Here is a 23,424-nt window from a genome sequence, read left to right as displayed (position 1 = left end):
AGGAGGGAGGGAGGGAGGGAGGAAGAAGGAAGAAAAGATGAAAGGAAGAAAGGAGGGAGGAAGAAGGAAGGGAGGAAGAAGGAAGAAAAAAGGATGGAAGAAAGAAAGGAGGAAGAAAGAAGGATGGAAGGGAGGGAGGAGTAAAGGAAGGGATGAGAAAAGAAAACTTTACATCACAAGCATTGCCTAGCTCTTCCCCATGTTTCTGTGTGCCCCTTGAACATGACTTTACTGTTCTTCCATCAAAAGAGTCTTTCGCTGGGCATGGTGATACCCAGCACTTGGGAGGCTGCAGCAAGAGGATTTTGAGTTCAAGGCCAGCGGGGACAGCACAGTGAAACTCTATACAAAAACAAGCCAAGAGGTGGAGTCTTTTTCTTCTCTGGATCTTGGTAAACAGGATGTTAGAAAACGTAACACAGAGGCTTGACAGTTTGGTCGTAGATTCTTGTGCATTTCCAGCTGTCTCAGACTAATATGTAAAGAGGTGGAACTAGCTTCCGGGGGCCAGGCGGCAGCTCCACAGCCCACACTAAAAACAGTCCGCTGCCAGATGACTGACTGCAGACAAGCGAGGGATCCCAGGTGAGAACAAAGAAACCGGCAGCTAAATCGAGCCTAGATTGTTGACTGAAAGACTCCCGAGCAAACAGAACAGCATGCTTTCCACTAATAAGTCTGAGAGTGGTTGGCTGACAGTGACAGATAATTTAACTGTATAACTAAACCATCATGTGGTGCAAGTCTAAATTGGATTCAGGCTTCCATTCTGAGATCCTGTCTTTAGATCATGGGACGGAGCAACCTTCGGAGCTCAGGACTGTGGTATACTGTAGCTGCAGTGAAATGCACGAGGTGTTCCGCATGCAGGGCCAGTCTTATGGGCCATGTAAGGGATGTTGGTACAAACTTGTGGACTAATTTCTGGCAGGCAGCTTACAGGGAATCTCAGCATGTTAGAGCATAGACAAATGACTTATAAGGTATAAACTCTGGAATTTATATGTAAAATTGGAAGCGTATGAAGACCCCTGTATTATTATTGCTATTTTTTTATTGAGCTATATATTTTTCTCCACTTTCCTCCCTTCTTCTCCCCTCCCCTTCTATCCTCTCCCATGGTCCCCATGCTCCCAATTTACTCAGGAGATCTTGTCTTCTTCTATGTCCCATGTAGATTAGATCCATGTAGGTCTCTCTTAGGGTCCTCATTGTTGTCTAGGTTTTCTGGGATTGTGAATTGTAAGGTGGTTTTTCTTTGCTTTATGTCTAAAAGTCACTCATGATATTTGTCTTTCTGGGTCCGGGTTACCTCACTCAGTATGATGTTTTCTAGCTCCATCCATTTGCCTGCACATTTCAAGATGTCATTATTTTTTTTTTCTGCTGTGTAGTACACCATTGTGTAAATGTATCACATTTTCCTTAACCATTCTTGAGTTGAGGGACATTTAGGTTGTTTCTAGGTTCTGGCTATGACAAACAATGCTGCTATGAACATAGTTGAAACCCCTGTAATATCGAGGCTAACTGTGTGCAGACCTGAAGTAGAAAGGAAATTCTATTAAATTCTGAGTTTATGAGTACCTTGGAGCTTCCCTCTAACTTGCTTTGGTGGTTGAAAAACAATACAGGAGCTAATAAAAGACAAAGGAGAGCCCCACTGCTCCACTCTTCTATGGAGCCAGCTCCAAAGACAGACTTTAGAAGTGTTTCATGCTGGGTGTAGAGGTGCACACCCTCCATTAATTCCCGTACTTGAGAGCCAGAGGTAGGAGGGTCTCTGAGTTTGAGATCAGCCTGGTCTACAGAGTGAGTTCCACAACAGTCAGGGATATATAGGTAGAGACCCTGTCTCAAGAAGAAAAAAGTTTCATTGTGTGAGAGACCGAAGGAGGAAGAAGGTGACAACAGATTCCTGGTTGGATGAAAATTTCTTCAGGGCCCTGGAAATATTTAAACTAGAATTAACCTATTAATAGACTTTAGGAATTCCTCCAATGCGGATAACTTCATTTCCCGCCTTGTCTATTTTTATATAACAATGAATTAAGCATTTACTTTGCAATCACTATGCCAGGCACTGTGAGCCACACATCCAGGGAAAGAGAATAAAAAACCCCACACGTACAGGTAGCCTGGAGTCTTTGTCAAATGACTTCCTATTTTAACTAATGTATGCACATATTCATTCAGTTTTCTTGAGGACCATTTCAACAGTGTATGTGTGCTAAGATAGTAACTACAGGTCCAGGGCATTGTTGGAGTGATTAGACTGGGCCTCAAGCCCAGACTAGGAGAGCCAGGGAAGGCCTCCTAGTGGAGATGATGCCCGAACCACATCACCTCGGGTGAAACTTAGAAAGGGCTTGAGCAGTAGGAACTGTATGTGTGGATGGAGAAGTGGCAGTGCACTGTGTAGGGGACAGGGTGCCTGAAAGGAGGAGTGGGTGGGAGATCCTATTGAGAAGCCTTCCAGGAACAGGAGTGCCTGGGCAGACTTTTGAAGCAGAGGGAACGGAAGTGACCTGGCTAGGAGAGTCCCATTTAAAAATACAACCGGCAGAAGGATGAGACTGTTGGGGTAAGTCAAAGGCATCCTGGACCAGAGTAGAGGACAATACCTAAGCAGTGAGCAACAAAGACAAAGCCGGTAAAAACTGGCATGAGGAGGGGTTTGATGAACCAATACTGGGAATGTGTGGAGCAGCAATTTGAGGCCTGCAGGGGTGTTCGGCTTTCTGATCTAGGAGACAGCAACTCCACTCTCTGCAGAAGCTCCCAGGAAAAAGGTCTAAACTCTCAGGCCCTGTGATCCCAGGTACTTCGGAGGCTGAGGCAGGTGATGAAGTTCACTTTAGCCTTGGCCAGCTTGGGCAATACAGTGTGCCCCCTGACTCAGACAAATAACAAAACTAAACCACAAAACCTCAGCTTTCCTCCTGCCCCCACTGCACTTCCAAGATTTTCGTGGCATGCATCCTCTCTTTGAATCCTAAACTGCAGATTCTTCTCTAGGTGAGTGACCTGTAATATGACATATTTAGATAACCTTGTATTAAATACGGGATGCAAAATTTCTGGAAATGTTCAATGTACTTTATTTTTTGTGGGGTGAGGATGTTGTATATATCACAGTGCACTATGGAGTCTGAGAGCCCTCAAAGGCTGTGGTTCTCAACCTGTGGGTAATGACCCCTGGGCATGGCAAACTATTTTACAGGGGTTGCATATCAGATATTCATATAACAATTCATAACAGTTATGAAGTAGCAATGAACTAATTTTATGATTGGGGATCACCACAGCATGACAAACTGCACTAAAGGTTCCCAGCACAAGGAAGGCTGAGAACCACGGACCCAAGGGATTGGTTGTCTCCTTCCACCATGTGGGTTCTGGATCCAGCTCTCATTGTCAGGCTTGGTAGCAAGAGCCTTTATCTGCTGACCCATCTTACCAGCCCTGAAAATCAATCTCTCTCTCTCTCTCTCTCTCTCTCTCTCTCTCTCTCCTCCTGCTGCTGCTGCTGCTCCTCCTCCTCCTTTGTGCATTTAAGAATGAATAGCCCATACATCTGAAGTAGCAAGATTGTATCATCTAATGCTGTTTTTTGTAGTTTTACATTTTAGAAAAGTTGTTCGCATAAAAATAGGTATGAATGAGGTTTAATTTTTTTACTCACCTCTGCATTCAATATCAAAGCCCAGTCATTTACCAGTAAGTATTACTTCTAATGATCTATAATTCAGCACCTTACTTAGGTGTTTCTTTGTGTTGAAAGGGAATTATTGGAAGCCTGACTGAAAAAGGCTTCATTTCCCAGCTACTGGGACCATTTACTTTAACTGAATATTACACTTTGTCTAGCCTGTTTATTAAGAAAGGGCTGGGGAAATAAAAATGTTAACTTTTATAACCATTTTTATACTTAGAGTCTTACTTTGATAGGCAGAGAGAAGCATTATATGACAAAGTCTTGCCTTTTTTCCCTTTTTATTGACATAAATTATACATACTAATGGACTTTTATAGCATCTTCTTCATACATGTCTATAGTGTATCCCAATCACGTTCACCCCTTGCCTTTACCCTCCCTCCACTCTACTTCTTCCTGTAGCGGGCTTTCTTGGATCACTAGCCCCTAAATCGCGACACAGAGACTTGTTATTAATTATGAATGCCCGGTCTTAGCTTTGGCTTGTTTCTCACTAGCTTTTTTTCTTTAACTTAAATTAACCCATTTCTATTAATCTATGGTGCTGCCCCAAAGTTCACTTACTTCATCTGTGTATTGTCCATCCTGCTTTCCAGCTTCTTCTGTGGCTGGCTGTCTTCCCCGACCCTCTCTACCCCACCCGCAACCCTTGCTGGTTGGCCCCTGGCTGGCTGGCTGGTACACAGCCCTTGTCTGGACCTGCGTAGGACATGTGGAGTGGGGCTTACCAAGGGGAGTGGGTGCCTGTCAGATCTTTGTCCTGGGTGAAGAGACAGAAGTATGCCATCTTTCCCTCCCTGCCTGTCAGAACGCTGCCTCCTGAACATCTCTCCCTCCAACAATCATTAACTGTCTAGAAATCCTTGGTGGAGCATGGATTCTTCTCCCATCAAGACAGGGCATCAATGGATCCAATCTCGTGCAGATTGTGTGTGGGCAACTACAGTAGCTGAGTTCAAGAATGCACAGTCATGTCATGTTTAGAAACCAGCATCCACCACCACCCTGGACCTTCTCCGTCTCTTTCTATGCCTTCTACAATGTTCTCTGAGTCTTGGAGGGCATAACACAAATATTTCATTTATGGATGAACATCCAATTGTCATTTATTCTCAGTACTTTATCCAGTTATGAGTCCCTGCAATAACTCTGACTACTGCCAAAAAGAAGATTCTCTGAACAGAGCTGATGGCAGCGAGTTACTTAGAAGACAGTTTGATGGGCAAATCATGTCTACCCAGCAAAGCAACAGCAATAGCTTCCCCTCTAGGGCCTTTATCTGAGCGATGGGCTCTTGGAGCTTACACTACCAGACACGAATTCCCTCCCCTGCTGTAGACAGTGAAAAGGAAAAAGAGAAATATACCACCCTTTGATGCTGGAATGCAGGGCCTTAGAGATAAACAATTCAGGCCCCTTGCTGTAAGGGAGGGGAAGGGAGCCTTTTGTCCTGTGACGGGATGTGAGTCAGGATGTTTACAGTCCACCATCAGGTCTCCAGCTAGGAAGGCAGGAAGAGATAAGAAAAACAGGTAGCACAACCCCCTCCTTGGTATCCAGGTGGGTCTGGACAACCCCCTCCTTGGTATTTAGATGAAAGGTCAAGAATGTGCCACTCAGCTTAGCCTTATTTAAACTGACCAATGAAATGAGTCCCCATAACCACGCTTTTTTGCTTCTGTACCCGCGCTTTTGCTCTCCTATAAGAACCCCTCACCCCCAACCTGGGGGCGCGCAAATCTTCCGAGAGACCTTGCCGCCCCAGGTACCTGTGTATTCAAATAAACCTCTTGCAGTTTGCATCCGTAAGTGTGGCTTCGTCGGGTTTGTGGGTTTGGGGCCTCTCTCGCTAGGAAGACATCCTTCGGGGGTCTTTCAGACAGCAAATCCAATCAGATAGTGGTTGGCTACCCGGTAACAAACACCGGGCTTATTTTATCTAGCTGATACTGTTGTACTCCCGGTTCAAGGCTGAGATGGGTGCTGTTGTCACACTGATTGTCGATGGCAATCTCCCCAGCAGTCTACAGAGCATCTTCAGGTACTGAGAGCTCACCAGCAGGGAACAAGTACCCAGCCTAGTTCCAGTTTGATTTCTCTGTATTGTGACCAAGGTGTGCAGTGCCCACAGAAATAGGTTCCGGTGAGCAACCAACAGCAAGCAGCAGTTGGTTGGCTTCTTCTCACTAAAGCTTTCTTTGCTTTGTTTTCAGGAACTCCACATTTTTAAAAAGGTTGTTTTAAAGAAAACTGTTGACAGTTACTTATTTTCAAACTTCCTTGTTGCATTATTTTTCGGGAATTCCCATTTAAAAAACTGTTTTAAAGGAAGTGTTGATAGTTTTTAACATTTTCAGATCTTAGTTTTGGTTGTTTCTGCTTTCTACTAGTATGTATCAATTGTAGAAGACAATGGGCTTCAGTGTGTCATTTTCACACATGAGTATTAGGTATTGTGGTGGTATGGATAAGAGGACCCCATGCGCTAATAAACGTCAGTGTCCCAGCAGGGAGTGGGACTTTTTGGTAAGAGGAGAAGGATTAGGAGGTGTGGTCTTGTTGGAGGAGGAGGAGTGTCACTAGGAGTGAGTGGGCTATGAGGTCTCAGAAGCCCACGGCAGGCGCAGGTTCTTGTTCTGCCTGATGCTCGGGAGGCAGCTTTCAGCTACATCTCCAGCACCATGCCTGCCGTGCCTGCTGCCACGCTCCCCACTGTGATAACCATGAACTAAGCCTCTGACACTGTAAGCAAGCCCCTAAAAATGTTCCCTCTTGTAAGAGTTACTTTGGTCAAGGTGTCTCTTCACAGCAGTAGAGCAGTGAGTAAGACAAGTATATTTAAAGATAATTGTGGGGACTGGAATAGGCCAAGTCCTTAAAAGAAGTAACTATTTAGAACTGTCCTTTGGTTGGTACCTTGGGGACATCTACCACAGTACTTCAAGTGAGCTGTTCCTTTGCCGAAGAGGACAAGGTGATGGTGAGCTGAGGTGGGAAGTAATAACTAGCAACGGGCTGCGTTCAGAAGCGGGTCAATTCTGTTAAAGGTATATATGCAGAAATATGTCTGGAAAATGGGTCCCTTAAAATGATCTGTGCCTACATACCTATCGATGGGATGCTTGTGGTCATTTCTACCTCCAAGAACATGGAAAACATCCAGGAATTTGGGATAATGAGAAGTACAGCATGACAGACCCACCAAGCCACCACTTCAGGATGGTTGTTCAAGCTTAGGGGGCTGCAGGACAGTGACCAAATAAAAGGCAGTTCTGAGCAAGTTGTTACGTCTTAGAGGTTGCATTTTCGACCACTGCTTGGTAAAGCTTAGTGCTGAGTTAGCTGAGAAAACGAAACACTGTCAACAGGAGAGGTGGGTTATGACAACCAGCAGGGCACAGATTAGAAATAGCTGTACCTGGACCAGAAACAGGCATCCCCCAGAATGACAGCAATACACCAAAGACAACACCTCCTGGTTTACCAGTGGATGGCATGGCTCCGAGAGGGAGAGGACCGGATTAGATCACTGAGGAGAGATTAAGGTTGAACGCTGGTAACTTTGTTATAATGGTCTCATAAAGTTCATGACGTACAATCTATGTGTTCCACACTCTTTAGTTCACTTGTCTTTCTGAAAGGCGAGAGCTTCACTACCTGCATTGGGGCTCACCTGCCTTGTCTGTTAAATATATAAAATCTGGGACCTGGAGAGATGCTCAGCAGTTAAGAATTCGCCTGTAATGCCAGTCCAGGGATCCAGGGCTGTCTTCTTGGCCTCTGCAGGGACCCCTCACCCCCAACACACACGAGAAGATTAAAAAACGTCCAAAAATATAAAATTGCTTTCTTATTGCATAATATAGAATTAGGGGATGTGAAAGAAAACAGATGAAGCCTTGGACTCTGATTGAAAGATTTTTATACACTTCCGAGTCTGAAGGCAAATGACTGGCGTCCCACTATGGAGGTTTGGATTAATTGTAACTCGAAGTCATATGGTCTTTAATCACATGAAATAGTCCTGGCAAACTGGCAAACACCCACTGGGATAGGTGAGACCCAGGGTCAGACCCCTGGCACCCCTCTTTCCCCTGTGCAGTGATTCAGCTCTACAACTATGAAGAAATGCATTTCTCGGCTCCTCTCCTCTTTTCCCTCAGTGTCCTCTGAATTTTAAGGTATTAAATCAATGCAGGAATCTCACTGAAACCATCAGATTTTTTAGAATAGGATGCTACCTGTACTTTAAAGAAATTCAACAAAACCGCTATCCATTAAGTATGTATACACAGCTCTCTACCTGTGTCAGGTGTTCTAACACACATCATTGGGATGAGGATAAGGGCAGCAATTAGAACACTTCATTCCAGTCTGACGGCCCAGCACGTCAACTCCAAGGAGTCCACTTCACAGTGGACAGAAAAGTAACAGTGACTATATAGATAAACGCCCTAGGCCAGGGAAGACATTTTCTTTTTTCATTCATGGTGGAGGACCAACAATAGGTAGATAGATTATCAGGAGACTGTTTGAGCCTCAAACTAGTATGGCGTGCCTGACAGTAAGGCACACTTACTCTGAGTCTGCTTGGTGTCTCCATCTTTGAGGATAAAGATGCTCTTTCCTCTTGGGATGAATAGTGGGATTGTAAAATAAAGATTTTTGTGAGCAAGTCCATGGAAAATGCAGCTACTTTTACAACCCGCTTCGCGAGAGAAGGCATAAGGAGGGGTGTGAGTACCCTCACATTTTCTTGCCATATTCTAAGATGCCAAGGTACTGTCTGGGGAGTAGTGTGTCTGCACCCCAGTGGCACTGAGTTAGGTTCCAAGTAAGGGTCCTGTCCACCCGAGGGACGGATGGAGCCCACCATGCGTTTACATCTGGTTGCCTCCTCTACACTAAGTGAGAATATTGGTCAGGAACTCTGAGTTATTCAGGGAGAAAAACAGATGACAGCTATTACTAGCAATTTGTGTAATCAAGAAAATAAGATAACTAGGATCCAATACATCAAAAGACAATTCTGGCAGTCACAATAACTTATTTTTGCACTATACTAAAATATTGCTTACAAGTAGTATATATAACTAAGTCTTTAAAAGTCATGCTTCAAGACATTCTTTTGTTGGGCAAATAACACTCATTTGGTAAACAGCTTTCTTTGCTGCTACATATAAATGTAACAAATTTACCTCAGATGATTAGATTAAAATTTATTTTTTTTCTTTAGGAAACTACAGCTCAAAACTAAGTGCAAAGAATATCTATTTGACAGTAAAGGTGTAAAACTCACTGAGGCACTCCCCAGCTTCACAATGGTGGCTCTAACTATACCGAAGCTCGCTGAGAGATAGAGACTTTGGGTCAGATGAATTTGGGTGTGTGATATTTATTTTATTTACAACTTTTATTTTTAAATAAAAAGGTTTATAAAATTATAAGGAAAAGTATAGGTCAAGGAATCAAGCTGGTAGAAATGGAATTGAAGAATATTATTAATTTATCAAGTCGGATCCTGTAGCCATCACTGATGGGTTGCTTTTATCTCCCCATCCTTAAAAACATTTATTTTTATTTTATATGTATGCATAGTGTTTAAAGAGGTCTGAAGATGGAGCTGAATTCCCTGGAAGTGAGTCTGATGGCTGTAAACTGCCCATGTGGGTGTTGGTAACCAAATTCAGGTTCTCTGCAAGAGCAACATGTGTTCTCCCACCTCTAGCTCTGTCTCTATGTTTTTTTCAAGACAGGCTTTCTTTGTGCAGCCCTGGCTGCCCTGTAACTTGCTCTGTAGATCAGGCTGGCCTAGAATTCAAGATCTGCCTGCCTCTGCCTCTGGAGTGTTGGGATTAAAGGCGTGCACCACTGCCCACTCTTTTATTTTTTAGTAAGAAAGAAATGATGGAAATTGGGAGTGGGGCTCTTAATTAGGAAGAAAGGAGAGAGAAAGGAATGGGTTTTTAACTTACTTTTTATTTAAATTTTGATATTGGAAACAAATGTAATGCCTTGCACATGCTAGGTAAATTCTCTACTACTGAGTTGCAGTCCATGCTTCTTGATCTAATTTTAAAAGGAGAAATACGAAGGGTTTTCGATAGTTAGACAGGCGTTCGTGTAGCATTTGGTTTTTACTTTCCCAGCTTTACAGCATCTCCCCAACACACTTGTGACAAATTCCACACCCAGACCATAATCTGCATAACACTAATTATATCAAAGAACAATCAAATCAGTAAAGAAGCTGAAACTGGCCTTGGTAAAGACAGAGCAGCCCAGCTCAGGAGAAGTGCTCTTCCAACTCCCAAATGCCTTCTGAGCTTCTCACACTCCTTCCCAGCATACCCTGCCTTCCTGAGTCCTCCTGAAATTTAATTAAAATGAACAGAAAATGAACCTTGTAGTTCTTACCTGGTTTTAAACGAGCTGCAACTGTGTACTCATAGTACTATTTTTTTAATTTGGTGCAAAGCTCGGGAGCTGAGAGCTGCAGCAGAGAAGAATCTGGATAATAAGGTGCTGAACGCAGCAGCCAATTATAGTCTTCTTCTTCTTTTTTTTTTTTGCAACCAATTTTATGAACTAAGGAAGAACTGGGCCAAGAGAATTAAACCAGCAGAAAAGATGGGCTAAACAATAATGATGAACACTTATGCGAACACACACACACCACCGCTAAAAAGCTGGGCAGTGATTATGAAAGCCCAGACACTGGTTCATAATTTATGTGAATGTGCTACTCTGGGACTTGTTTGGCTTTCTCATAAACACACTGTTAACTCAAGGATAATATTCTTAGTTTATTGTTCATCATATTAAAGGGTATTTCAGGATCCGAATTTCCTTTAAAAACCAAAACCAAACCCAGAAACCATGACAACAACAAACAGACAAAAAAAAAAAAAAAAAAAAAAGGCCAAAGAGGCAGTAAATCTCTCTTCCTGCCCTTGTGCTCCTCTCAGATTTCATCCGATTTCCAAACAGAAAGCAGAAAGGGCCTTCGAAAGCTGCACTCTAAAGTGTGGAGGAGCTGTCAATGCCTCGCAGAAGCCTTCTTTTCTGGTCTATTCTCCATGTATTATTAATTTGTATTTCTATTTAACTCTAGCTATTAGTCCGTCTCTGCCAGACACCAAGCCTTTTCCAGGGGAGAGGGGAGGAGACATGGTTGCTATTTTTAGGCATCCCTGTGTGTAATGAGGCTGGAGAAAAGGAAAAAACACCACTTGGCTTCTTTAAAAATGACAGAGATGGTTTGGGGTGGATAACTCAGGGCTGGTTAACGTGACCTTTTCCCTCAAGAAGGTAAAACAACACAGATACGTTTCTCCAGAACTTAATTAAGCCTTCAGCAGTGAGTGTGGGAAAATCGCAGACCTGCAAAGCCCTCTGATTTCACGCGAGTCAGTTTTCTGTGCTGCCCTTGTCACTACTCATTATTCGCTGCACTGGCTCGACGGTGTCTCACATCTTCAGAGTCTCTTCCATAAGGTATCAACAGGGACAGGGAGGGGAGCAACACAGACAACAGGGGCCAAGTAGGATCCTCCACTCATTGCTTTCTTTTAATTTTCCATGAGAGGGTGAGGTAGCATTTTGAGATGTTTTTATCAGAGCCTGAGAAGTTAATAACCTGACACAGCAAGAGAAAAGCTGTGACAACCGCCACCGCTCGCTCACTCTTCCAAAGGGCAGCAGCTCAGTCATAATGGAAGTTCTTTAATGCTCCTCCTCCAAACCTCTTTCGATCAGAAAAGCCGGGAATCTGTAGGCAAGAAAGAAGCCTGTTAGGTTTTGGGCAGAAAGATTCAAATGTTAAAATGAACTGTTTCTTCCTGTTTCCGGTTCTTGTATGACAGCCTGTTGCTCACTATAAAACCAGCTCTCTAAGATTTCATTCAGAAAACCGTTGGATGAAAAATAATAAAAAGAAACTCGACAAATACGGAAAACATTTGCCAGCAAATTGGTGTCTGTGTCCTCTGGAGTCAGAAAGGACAGGCCCCTACGACCGCCACTGGGCTGCCGCACGAACTGTCTGTGTTGTGGAAGACGACACAGGCCTGTGCAGATGGAAACACACTCTCTTCTTTCCGTACGTTACAGAATCACCTCATCCCTGGTTCTCCTTGGATTGCAGATCCTTATTTTGCCTCTGTTTAGGTTTTCTACTTTTGTATTCAAGAGGACAGAAGGAGTAAGCTGCCTGTGCCTACAAAGAGCTTCTCCTAACTTAAAAAAAAAAAATCCCTCTGGGGGAAAATTGGAAAGCATGTCTTTCAAAATTTAAGAAACCATTTTATCAAGAAAGGATAGATACTAACCTGATTACCTTCTTTAAAAAAGTACCTCTTCTCTATGACCTGTGAGAAATAAGCAAAGATTTTTTGGGCTTAGCATATTTACCTGGACAAAGTGACTAATTATAATGTTCATTAATGTAACTATAGGAAACATTGCCAAATTAAAAATCTTTTCAACAGTTATAGACATTTAATAGAATGAACTAGAAATCTGGTGCTGGGGTTGGAGGAATGGCTCAGTAGCTGGACACTTGTTGCTTTTTGAGAGGACTGGAATTTGGTCCCCACCACCCACAGTGGGCAGCTCACAACCACCTGCAACCAGAGCCAGGAAAACCCACATCAGCTTCTGGCTTCTGCAGGCACCTGTGCACAGGTGGCATTCACACACACACACCTTTAAAATCTGGTGCTAATGGGATTGAAACTGTGAGATTATTCCCACTAAAGCCTACTCATTCCAAAAGGAAGGAATGATAGACTAAAAAAACCAATGAGCAGGATACAGTGGTACATCGTATACTTGTGAGGCTATGTAATCATTCCCAACACTCAGGTAGCAGAGGCAGGAAGATCAGGAATTCAAGGCAAGCCTGGGCAACTTATTGAGTTTCAGACCAGTCTGTGTTAAGCAGTAAGACCCTGCCTCAAAAGAAAACAAAACTTACAAATAAATAACACACAAAAATCAAATAAGGACAAAATGATGTCCCAATGGGCTCCTAGAGTATTGCAGCAATTGGGCCAAGTTTCCTAGCAGTCAGTTCCAAAAGGATGCATAAGCCAATGCAAATCACAACAGCAGTGCAGCTATTCTCAATAGGAGTCTGTGGGAGGCAGTGAGGAATTCTGTGCATCCTGCATGTGGACGATGGCACACCATCAAGCAATCAGTGAGCTTCCCTTATATGGGCCTCGCTGGCATCCTTACCTAGTAGTCTCAGAGCTCTGTGTTTGTCAGCAGGAAGAATGGGCTGAAGCAGTGGATATACATTGCAGCTGGCGAAAGCTCATAGAACATGCCCTAACACAGTGGGTTTGAGAATCACGCTTTCAGGTGATGGAGAGTATTATATAAAACACAAAACCCCTTCTGTGAGCACAGACTGAGGCATTCACATCTGGCGTGATGACATTGAGGGTGCTGACTGAGAGCCCGGCGTCCTCTCAGGCCTGGGGCAGCCTGCTCACAATAGACTAAAACACACACTATTCAGGTTCTTTCTCTCTCGAAGACTATGTCTGGGTTAGTATTTAAGCCACAAGAGACCCAAGGCAAAGATGCATCCATCAGCCTTTGAGGCCGAAAAGCTGGTTTCTAGTTAGAATAATCTTGAAACACCAAGCCCCCTGAGCCTCCAAAAGACTGAGTTCTTTTCCATTCTCAGCAGGACAGAAAAACCTTATTCTGGCGCAAAATTACGACCAGCTGAGAAAATCCAGAGGACTTCGACCCCTCTGGCATTCTGGAAGGTTTAATCCACAGACAAAGGACAAACTGTATTGCCAGGTGTTTCGCTTTCATATCCAGGACATGTTGTACAAACCAGGCAGTCTCCTTTCTGATAGACTCTATGAGATGTAGACAACAAAGGTAGCTTTCTCTGTTGTTGAGAATTCTTCACCCCCAACTTACAAGGTCCTCTTATGCATGTTGCTCCTTTCTTAGATCCAACCAAAGTACTATTTATTTATTTTAAATAAAGCATTGCTGAGAGCTTAGGTCATGGCAGTCTAAAATCTATTATTTCTCTAGAATGGGACCTACAGATTTTAATCTTAAAAAAACACTTAAAACAAGCAGGGTGGTGGTGGTGCACATCTTTTATCCCAGCACACGGGAGGCAGAGGCAGGCTGATCTCTTGAGTTGGTGGTCAGCCTGGTGGTCTAGAGAGTGAGTTCCAGGACAGCTATGCCTACACAGAGAAACCCTGTCTTGAAACACCAAACCAAATCAAATTAAACCAAAACCAAACATCTAAAAGTATATTAAGAGACCTTTCCCTATCCAACAGAGATCTACAGAATGTTGTCTTAGGACAGGAGTTTGTATTAGATGGGAACCTGGACCTAAATCAAGCAAATGCTGCAACATCTTAGGTTGAAAACAACGTGGAGAGAAAATACAATTCCTTGCATCACTTCCCCCGCCAGATGCTGCTCTCTGTGCAGCAGGGCAGTGAACGGAAGCTGTCAATCTCCTAGTCCACTGCTTGAAGGGCTGGCTGTTCTGAGAACTGTGACAATCAGGGTCTGTGCACATCTCTTCCTTTTTGCCACACCCCGGTTAATAAGTTGTGAGTGAGATAAATTTCCCTGTTGGACACTTAGGGGATTGGACCTCATAGCAACATACTGAAAAGGGCTCTGAATATTAGAGACTCAAATAGTTAAAGAAAAATGTTCTGAATGGAAGATCTGTAAGAAGGCAAGTGTCTTTCTTAAATTTTAAAACTTATTTTTATTTATATGTGTTACATGTGTGTGTACCTGCTTGACTGTGTGTACAACACAGAGGCCAGAAGGTATTATCACTGGTGCTGGAGTTATAAGAGGTTATGAGCAACTGATGTGGGTTCTGGGACCTGAATCTGGGTCCTCTGCAGGAGCAGCAACTGCTCTTAACCACTGAGCAATTTCTCCAGCACCAAAGTTTTTTTTTTTTTTTAAAGAGACCACATTTAAAATAGATCTAATACAGAGATTAATCTTTTCCAGTAATGAATGCAGAAAAAGTCCTATATTACATTGCTATGCAAAATCAGCACTAGGTAAGGCAGCTGCACAGCCCTGAGACGAGGAAGACCACTGCTCTAACCGGCCAGTGTGCTGAGCCACACTACAGTCTCATTCCAGTTCAGTGCAAGAGGGAGCTACACTAGAAATGTGAACCTTCTCATACGGAAACAATAGATTCAAGGAGTCATGCTTACTTTACAAACAAATAGTAACATTTACATGGAAAATATTAATAGCTGAGAGAATAAAGGGCTTTAATCTCTCTGGTCAGTGCCTTTTGGGACATGGAGTAGTGAGTAATTACACAAAGAGCATATGGGTAACTATAGATTTTTTACAGAGGACTCTGATACCTTTTTGAGAGCCCCAATTGAATCCAACAGCCTTTACTCTTTGCTTAGAGACTGTCAGTGATGGAATAAGTACGTCATCAGGCCTTGAGCAATTATTCCAACAGATAAGAGAGATCAAAACAGGTATTCAGGCTGTGCAGTTTTGGGCAAAGGAACAAAAGAATACAGCATTTCACAAAGAGTTTAAGCTATCATATGTTAAGTTTAAAAATAACTTAATTGAAGCCATTACCTTATCAAAAAATCTACTGAGCTTGACAGCATTGGAGGAGCCTGCAGCTGAAGAGCGTGGGTTTGTGCAATCCTGGAAAACAAAGGGGCGCACAGAAAAACCAGGAAGTGAAGCTCCAGTGCAACCAATCCCACCGTACCTTCCCAATGCTAAATGGTCAGAACTCTCAGAAAATACAAGGAGATATTCAGATCGTGATGTACGAACAGGAAAGCACCAGCAAAGGTAAAGCCATGTAGTCTTTGCCATTTGAGCAATACCGGAGGATACTGAATCAACATACTCACCATCAAATAATTCCTGAAGGCGGCTGAATTACTAGCAGTTTATTAGCCAAACCGAGAGACTGATCAAGTGACCTACATATGCTTACTCTGAAAACCAGAACTAGAATCATTACAAACAGGACACACTTGTTTAAGGCCAGGAACCACGTGCTCAACTAATGAAGTACTGTGCAGGCTGAGTAATAGTTAGAAACATGAAAAAAAAAGATATAGCGGGCCAAAGAACAAACATTTGCCAAGGATTTCTCCATACACTGCAAAGACACGCAGGTTTTGATAATGGTAAGCAAGAAATATATTATTATTATCATTTAGTAAGATTCTTTAGACAGGAAAACACAGAGCTCAGAGGAAGGAGACAACTGGGGACACTAAAGTCAACATAACCGCTTGCAAACGCTAGCGTTACACCACCTTTGCTCGTCACCAGTGCTGCTCCTCTCAACAGATGGAGTAGGCTTTGATGCTTGCCTCAAACGCCACTGAGACCAAACTGTGCAGACACCATTTAGGATAAGTGTCTTGTGCACATATGTGGTCCCCCGTGCCCCTTGAGAAATTTGAAATTACTCTTATTATATTTAATAATGATGTTTTGTAGCTACCAGGCCCATATGCTTCTTTCTAATAAATTTAAATGCAATTTCTTTTGTTCATACACAGCATTTCATGGGTCATACTTAAACAATGGCCAGAAACTATATTAGTTCTCCACCTGCCTCATACACACAAAGAAAAAGACAGAGGGTAGGAGGGAATTATATCAGTTTCCAAAGATCATAAAATACTAGGGATATCAGGATTCTTGGAAGTCAGTAATCTCTGCATTTAAATATCTGTGCCAACATTTGCAGATTGTGTAGCCTGCTGAAGTCATTATGGCGCTAAAGCTGTGCTCACTCCTCTGTGAAAGGGGACAATTGCACGTACATTTGTGAGATCCAGTGAGATCCTGCAAGCCTGTCACACAGTGGACACTGGGATATTGCTTCTCTTCTTCATTTTCAGAAAAATAAATTTTTAAGTATAAAATCATTTACTATAACACAGACAACCCCACATGTGGAGGTATACCTTGGTATACACTGTGCACTCTGCTGTATTTGCAATAATGTTTGAATTTCTGTAACAGTTGGGATGGACAAGAAATCAACTTTAGATCTGCATTAGATGTTTTAGCAAAATGGGTAGTGATTACCTCATCATCAGAATGTTAAATGATGACTCTAAGTAAGAGTGAAAATTACTTTTTTTTAGTAACCAAAAACCAAACCAAAATAACAACAAACAAACAACAAAAAAAACCCATTCTGGTCGGTGGTGGTACACGCCTTTAATTCCAGCACTTGGGTAGAAACTTAGGCAGAGACAGGCACATCTTTGTGAGCTCAAGGCCAGCCTAGTTAGTCTACAGGGTGAGTTCCAGGTTAGGTTCCAAAGCTATAGAGAAACCCTGTCTCAAAAAAACTAAAACCAAACCAAAACAACAACAAAAAACCCAAAACAAAACAAAACAAAACAAAACCCTCAAAAAAAAAATCCTAAATCAAATAGCAAACAAACAAGTTCCCATCTTCCCCATAAAAATTAACTATTGGGCCCCACAATTCAAGCTGAGCAGGAAATCTGAAACTATGCTTTTTAGGGTAAAATTTTGGAGCTGAAAGAGTCATCTGTCATTGATCATGGCTGAGGGAAAGTCTGAATAGCTCTATGTAGCTTGTTTAATATAACTGAACCAAGAATCTGAACGTGGAAATGACTATATGCTATGCAGACACCCATGAGGAACAGTACTATACACAAGAACCCCAGCACCATTTTTATTCAAACAGTTTGCATTTGCATCCACAAAAGGAAATTCCGACTTCAGTTCTGATATATGCATGTTAGATTCATACTTCTCCAGAGGCTTCAGCAAATTCAGGCAGGAGACAGTGGCTAGCACTAATGCTGTCACGTGGTCCCAGTTGGAGGTTTTAGAGTTATTGGTGTCTTTCTATTTTTAACTCCCATATTCAGCTGCCCTTTTGATGTGGGAGTTCCCTCTGTGTGCTGTGAATACCATTGGTGAATAAAGAAACTGCCTTGGCCTGTTGATAGGGCAGAACTTAGGTAGGTGGGGAAAATTAAACTGAATGCTGGGATAAAGGAGGCAGAGTCAGAGAGAAGCCATGTAGCCGAAACTTTACCCAGTAAGCCATTACCATGTGGCGATATACAGATTAATGGAGATGGGTTAAATTAAGGTGTAAGAATTAGCCAATAAGAAGCTAGAGCTAATGGACCAAGCAATGATTTAATTAATACAGTTTCTGTGTGATTATTTCTTTTTTTTTCTTTTCTTTTTTGTTTTTTGAGACAGGGTTTCTCTGTGTAGCCCTGAATGCCTTGGAACTCGCTCTGCAGACCAGGCTGGCCTCGAACTCACAGCCATCCACCTGCCTCTGCCTCCTGAGTGCTGGGATTAAGGTTTTTTTTCAAAAACAATAACTAACATATGGTGTCACCTTAATCAATATGACTCTTGAATTTGGTATCCTTTTTAGGTTTTCTCAAGAAAGATTCTATGATTTGTACTGTTCAGTGAGAGTTCCAACAGATCAGTGCGCAAGTTCCAAGCGAGAGAGACCCTCACGTGACATCCTGATGCAGAACATGATCTGCTCTGTGTTTGGGGACTCTGCTTTGAGTATGATGCTTCTATGACTAGAATATCACCCAGACACACATTAGTGAAAACACATACCAAATTAATCTCTTCAGCATTGAAGTCCTCAGCCAAGAAAGCAGTCCTAGTCAAAACTTCATGGCGCTTGGTTTCATGAATCTGGTCCAGTTTGGTCCCTATTACCAACAGTGGGATTTGGTTATCAGCAAATTGTTCTCGGTCATAATCCCTGTGACAAATAACCAGGAAGAGGTGAATGGAATTTACCTTTCCAATGTAGACGTGTACTAGTCAAATGCAAGACACTTACACAATTTCAGTGATAATTAACTAATTCCTGCTCATCACCACCTAGAAAGTTTTTCTCCTAATTCCTTCCATGTGCTCAATTCATCATCTGTTGAATTCCAGTTACCCATTCTATTACTCAACATCTTTCCTGTATGTCTTTCTAACAAATAATAACTTGGATCACTGAGGGCCTAATGTGACTTAACTGCCCAACAATGCTCTGTCTTCAACAGGTATCAGCTTCAAAAATTTTCAATGTAGAGGCAGAAAGTGGATTTGAAGCTCAGTGTAAGGAAAACCCAGGGGCCTAGCGTGCAATGCAGGTACTTCAAGCACAAATTCTCTACCCTTCCTATGCATTCCTGCCTAAGAGTGGTTTTCTGAGTACAAAGAAGTAGGCTAGCTGCAGGCTAGTGAGACTACAGCTCAGAATGGGAGTGGAGGGAAAACAGATGAAATGCTAAAATAGTAAAAGGCAAAAAAAGCAAATAATTATCCTAACATGACAGCCATGAGGGACAAAGGATCGACTATTAGAATCCCTCAGAGATAGAAGGGTAGGGGGTCTATTATAATTCATTTTATTTCCATTTTTACCCAAAGGATTGAGTAGCAATACGAATGATATTTCTCATTATTGAAAGGAACATAAAGTCTATTGTTGTTAATTAATTGAAATTCTATTCACCTATTAGAAGCAAAATAGATCTAAATTTCTGACATGTTATAAGCTCTATTTACAACAGTCAGCAAAATCTGCTTTTGAACAATCAATATTGCATAATTTAATCAATAAAACCCACGGGAGCACAGCTTCTCTTCTATTCTAGCCGTTTTCTTTCTTTTTGAGCAATCTAAAGTGGGCTGGGAGCAGAGGGTTACTACATCTCTCCATCCTTTACAACGGCATTACAGACCTCAGCTATAGTTCCACCTCAGAACACAGATGTTTTGAACTATGTAGCCCATCTCACATAAATATCACCATCTGTTTTATTTGCATCGAAGCCAATAACAGCTCAAGTTCAAGGTCTATGAGCTAGCACCTTCTTCCTCCCTACACACACCTGACTTAAGAGACATGGCTTGAACTGAAATCTGAATGACTAAAGGATGATGTTTTCGGGGTGCCTTCCTTCAGGATTATTTCTTTTTCTTATATTCACAGACAGGTTCTCTTATGGAAGATTTGTGTTTTCTATCAAATCCCATCTCTGACACACACTCGCCACTATCTGGACCTTATATAAGCTCCTATAGATTATCCTGTAAGTATATGTGTCATGCTTGCTCATCTTCCATTTTAGTTCTTTGTTTCATCAAGAGCTATATTCACTGAATCATAAATGTATACAATGACTCATCTCCTAAATATTAATTTTAAAAGAAAATTGTACCAGATTGATTTTGGTTTTCCTTATCGCCTCTTTCATAAAAAATCATCATCCAAATTGAAATTAGATCTTGAAATCATGTTAAAATCGTTACATAAAATACTGATATGAGAATTTTACTATGGACAGATATGACTAGCACTTTCCCCTCAAACCCTATCATTTTATATGCACAATAACCCTCTGAGAAACAAAACCAATAGTTTTACATCTCTTCAACACTGTAACTATCATTGAAAAGAGATTCAAGATCCAAGAGATATACTTTAAAGACACACTAGGACTTTTGATCTTGCTGTTTTATATTTAAACTGGTGGTAAAGATTGAACCTGGGGCCTCACGCGTGCTAGGGAATAGCTCTACTGAGCTACATTGTCAGAACTCTCAGGAGGAAATATTTACGCAGGCTCATGGTTTCAAAAGGAGTAGACACATAGATCAATAGAAAAAAGTACAGAAGCCGACCTGTACAAACACGGTCAGCCGATTTTGTCAAAGGATGAAGGCGACTCAATGGAGACAGGGTACTCTTGCTAACAAACGATGGAACAGCAACATTCAAATTTAAAACTGATAAGCCCAAATCACACATATTACATACAAATCAAAGCAGACCAGAAATCTAATATAAACCCCAATTTATAAGACCTATAGAAAAAAACTGAAGAAAATCTGTATGATCTGAAATTAAGCAAACAAAAAAATTCTTAGATGTAATACCAAGAGCAAAATCCAGAGTAGGAAAACTAAGTAATTAGATTTCAACAAAATAAAAACCACTGCCATGAAAGATGCCATTCAGAAAATGGAAAGACTATGTATAGGCTAAAATATAGAGTCAAATCACATATGTTACAAAGTTGTATTTTGTAAAGTGAATTCTCAGGATTGCAAACATATTTAAAACCAATTGTAAAGTAATTCCTAGCTTACCCATTTGTCACCAGGACTCCAGTTGGAACCAAATCTCTATTGAGAACTTCTAATGACCAACGATATAAGTTCTGAGATGACTTCTTATTTGTTAAGTCATGTACTAAAATAATACCTAAAATGAATATGTAAAATGATGTCAACATTCATCAGCATCTCTTACTTTACAATCAACAAGGACAAACACAGTAAGTACAAATCTTAGGGCCTTAGTGATCTAGTATTCAAGTATGACTAACAAAATCAGACAAACATTTCAAAATGTTCTTTACAAAAGTTTCCAAACAACTAACTATAAACTAACTATAAACCAAATAACTAACTATAAAGCTTGGCTACAAATATACTTTTAAAAGTGTTTTCTTTTTTATTCCCCAAAGGCTAACAGAATGCCATAAAATATTCAGACTGTCTTTTGATATTCTCATCCAGCAGCCCCTGAGTGCCAACTTCATGCTCGGAACTGCTATAGAAGCACTTCACCAATGAGGAGCATTACTTATTAACAGATTATATCCATTCAAAAACTATACTGTTTCTGGACTGGTAAAATGTATTAAAATAGCACCGTTTTAATTTTTATAACTTCAGTTTTTCCTTGTAAAAAACAAATCCAGGGTTTTACTACACTGGGGATACTGGTTTGGCTCACTGTGTAGCCCAGTCTGGTTTGGAATTCTTCATACTCCTGCCTTTTCCTCTCAGATCTGAGATATATATGCCACACTTCTAGCTCAATGGCTAACCTTCTGTTCTTAAATGTTCAGTTCTATTTATGTGTTTGTGTGTCCGTCGGTGCATACACACATGTGTGCAGATGCCTGTGGAGGTAGAAGAGGGCAGTGGATATCCTGGAGCTGAGATTACAGACAGCTGAGAGCTGCCCTGTGGGTGCTAGGAATCAGCCGGGTCTTCTCCAAAGGCAGCCAGTGTCCTTAACTGCTGAACCATTTCTCTAGCTCCTCAGTTGTTATTCTTTAATAAACAAAACATTGAGCTGTAGATCATTTGAATTTCAACCGCTCAAGAATTTAATTTTGTTGTTCTTTGAATTCATTGCTAGCTATGGAAGCTTGTTAATTTAAGAGATTTGGTTAACCCATTGTAGTGACACATGCTTAGACTCCTGCATTTGGTAAACTGAAGCAGGAGAACTTAAGTTTGGGGCCAGCCAAGGCAACATAGTGAGACCCTGACTTAAAAGGCAAATGAGGAGAGGAGAAAAGAAAACGGAGGAGAGAGATGAAGGGAGAATGAACTGATTTCGGTAAAAGGGCAAGAGTCTACAGTCAAACTACTGTGAATATGCTCAATCTCGTCTCAATTAGCAAAGACACACGCCACTAGGAGATAGTAAGGGGACGTAGTCAAGTATGAATGCAGGCTGGAGAGATGGCTCAGTGGTTGAAGCACTGACTGTTCTCCAGAGGACCCAGGTTCAATTCCCAGCACTCACATGACAGCTCACAAGAGTCTGTAACTCCAGTTCCAGGGGATCAGATGCGCCTACCTGGCCTCTGCAGGCATCAAGCATAAATATGATACACAGATATATATGCAAACAAAACATCAATAAACATAAAATATTAAAAAACTATATAAAATTTTTAAAAATTAGAAATAAATATTTAAAAAGTATGAATAGTAGAAAAGATATGGATTTTTTGAGATTGAAGAAAATAAAAAAATGTAACACGGCTCAGAAATACAAGTAAATAGATCAACTAAAGTCCTGGACAGAAAAGCAAAGGTAAAAGAAAAAACTTCAGTGCATGTTGGAATTTAGAACATCATCTTGTGATTCAAGAACCATAGACTTTCACACTCTATTTATTATTTTATTTATTCATTTATTTATCAAGACAGGTTTTCTTTGTGTAGCTTTGGAGCCTGTCCTGGAACTAGCTCTTGTAGACCAGGCTGGCCTCGAACTCACAGATGTCCACCTGTCTCTGCCTCCTGAGTGCTGGGATTAAAGTCATGTGCCACCATTGCTCAGCCATACTCTTTCTTTTTTAATTAAATTATTTTTTAAAATTTCATACATGAGTACAATATTTACATAATTTCTACCCTTTCTGATATGCCCTCCGTTTCTCCTGTTCCCCCACATTCCCTCGCAAATTCAAGCTTCCTCTTTAATTAGTGTTACACAAGTATATATTTATAAATACAGCCTACTGAGTATATTTGCATTGCTGCTTGTTTATGTGTTCATGGCTGACCACTTGAGCTTGAACGAGCTATCGGGATCATCCCTAGAGAAGGTGGATTCTCTCTTAGAGAGAACAGATTCTCTTTTAGTGGTCACTAATTGCCCTGTAGCTCTTTGTCTAGAGGCAGGGCCTTGGGAAACTTATTCCATCCACACTGGTTCACCAACTGGTGTTGTCGTGTAGGTCATGTTTAGATGAACATATTTTTTAGGTAACATGAATTTGTCGTCAATCTGATAGCAAAAGATTATAGAAAAGCTGAATAAAATCTCACCAGAG

The 23,424-nt window shown here is 41.5% G+C and overlaps 1 protein-coding gene and 1 long non-coding RNA gene across 2 annotated transcripts in view; one reads left to right on the top strand and one right to left on the bottom strand.

Annotated features, from left to right (window-relative positions):
* Positions 1-405: 405 nt before the first annotated feature.
* Positions 406-21,796, top strand: LOC125392989 (uncharacterized). Its single transcript, XR_007229663.3, has 3 exons — positions 406-585; positions 19,770-19,869; positions 21,362-21,796. It is a non-coding gene; the product is annotated as an uncharacterized LOC125392989 (long non-coding RNA).
* Positions 9,678-23,424, bottom strand: part of Rabl3 (RAB, member of RAS oncogene family like 3) — a 35,125-nt gene continuing 21,378 nt past the window's right edge. Inside the window, exons 4-8 of the mRNA XM_048422982.3 lie at positions 20,930-21,044; positions 18,389-18,539; positions 15,353-15,424; positions 12,049-12,087; positions 9,678-11,489 (exon numbers count right to left, since the gene is read on the bottom strand). Of these exons, the coding sequence (XP_048278939.1) occupies positions 11,424-11,489; positions 12,049-12,087; positions 15,353-15,424; positions 18,389-18,539; positions 20,930-21,044 (443 nt within the window). The 3' untranslated portion in view covers positions 9,678-11,423. The remainder of the gene's footprint in view (positions 11,490-12,048; positions 12,088-15,352; positions 15,425-18,388; positions 18,540-20,929; positions 21,045-23,424) is intronic.

The sequence above is a fragment of the Myodes glareolus genome, chromosome 2, assembly GCF_982192425.1.
Source record: "Myodes glareolus chromosome 2, mMyoGla1.1, whole genome shotgun sequence".
Classification (NCBI taxonomy): Eukaryota; Metazoa; Chordata; class Mammalia; order Rodentia; family Cricetidae; genus Myodes; species Myodes glareolus.
This window is presented reverse-complemented; position numbering and strand designations above follow the sequence as displayed.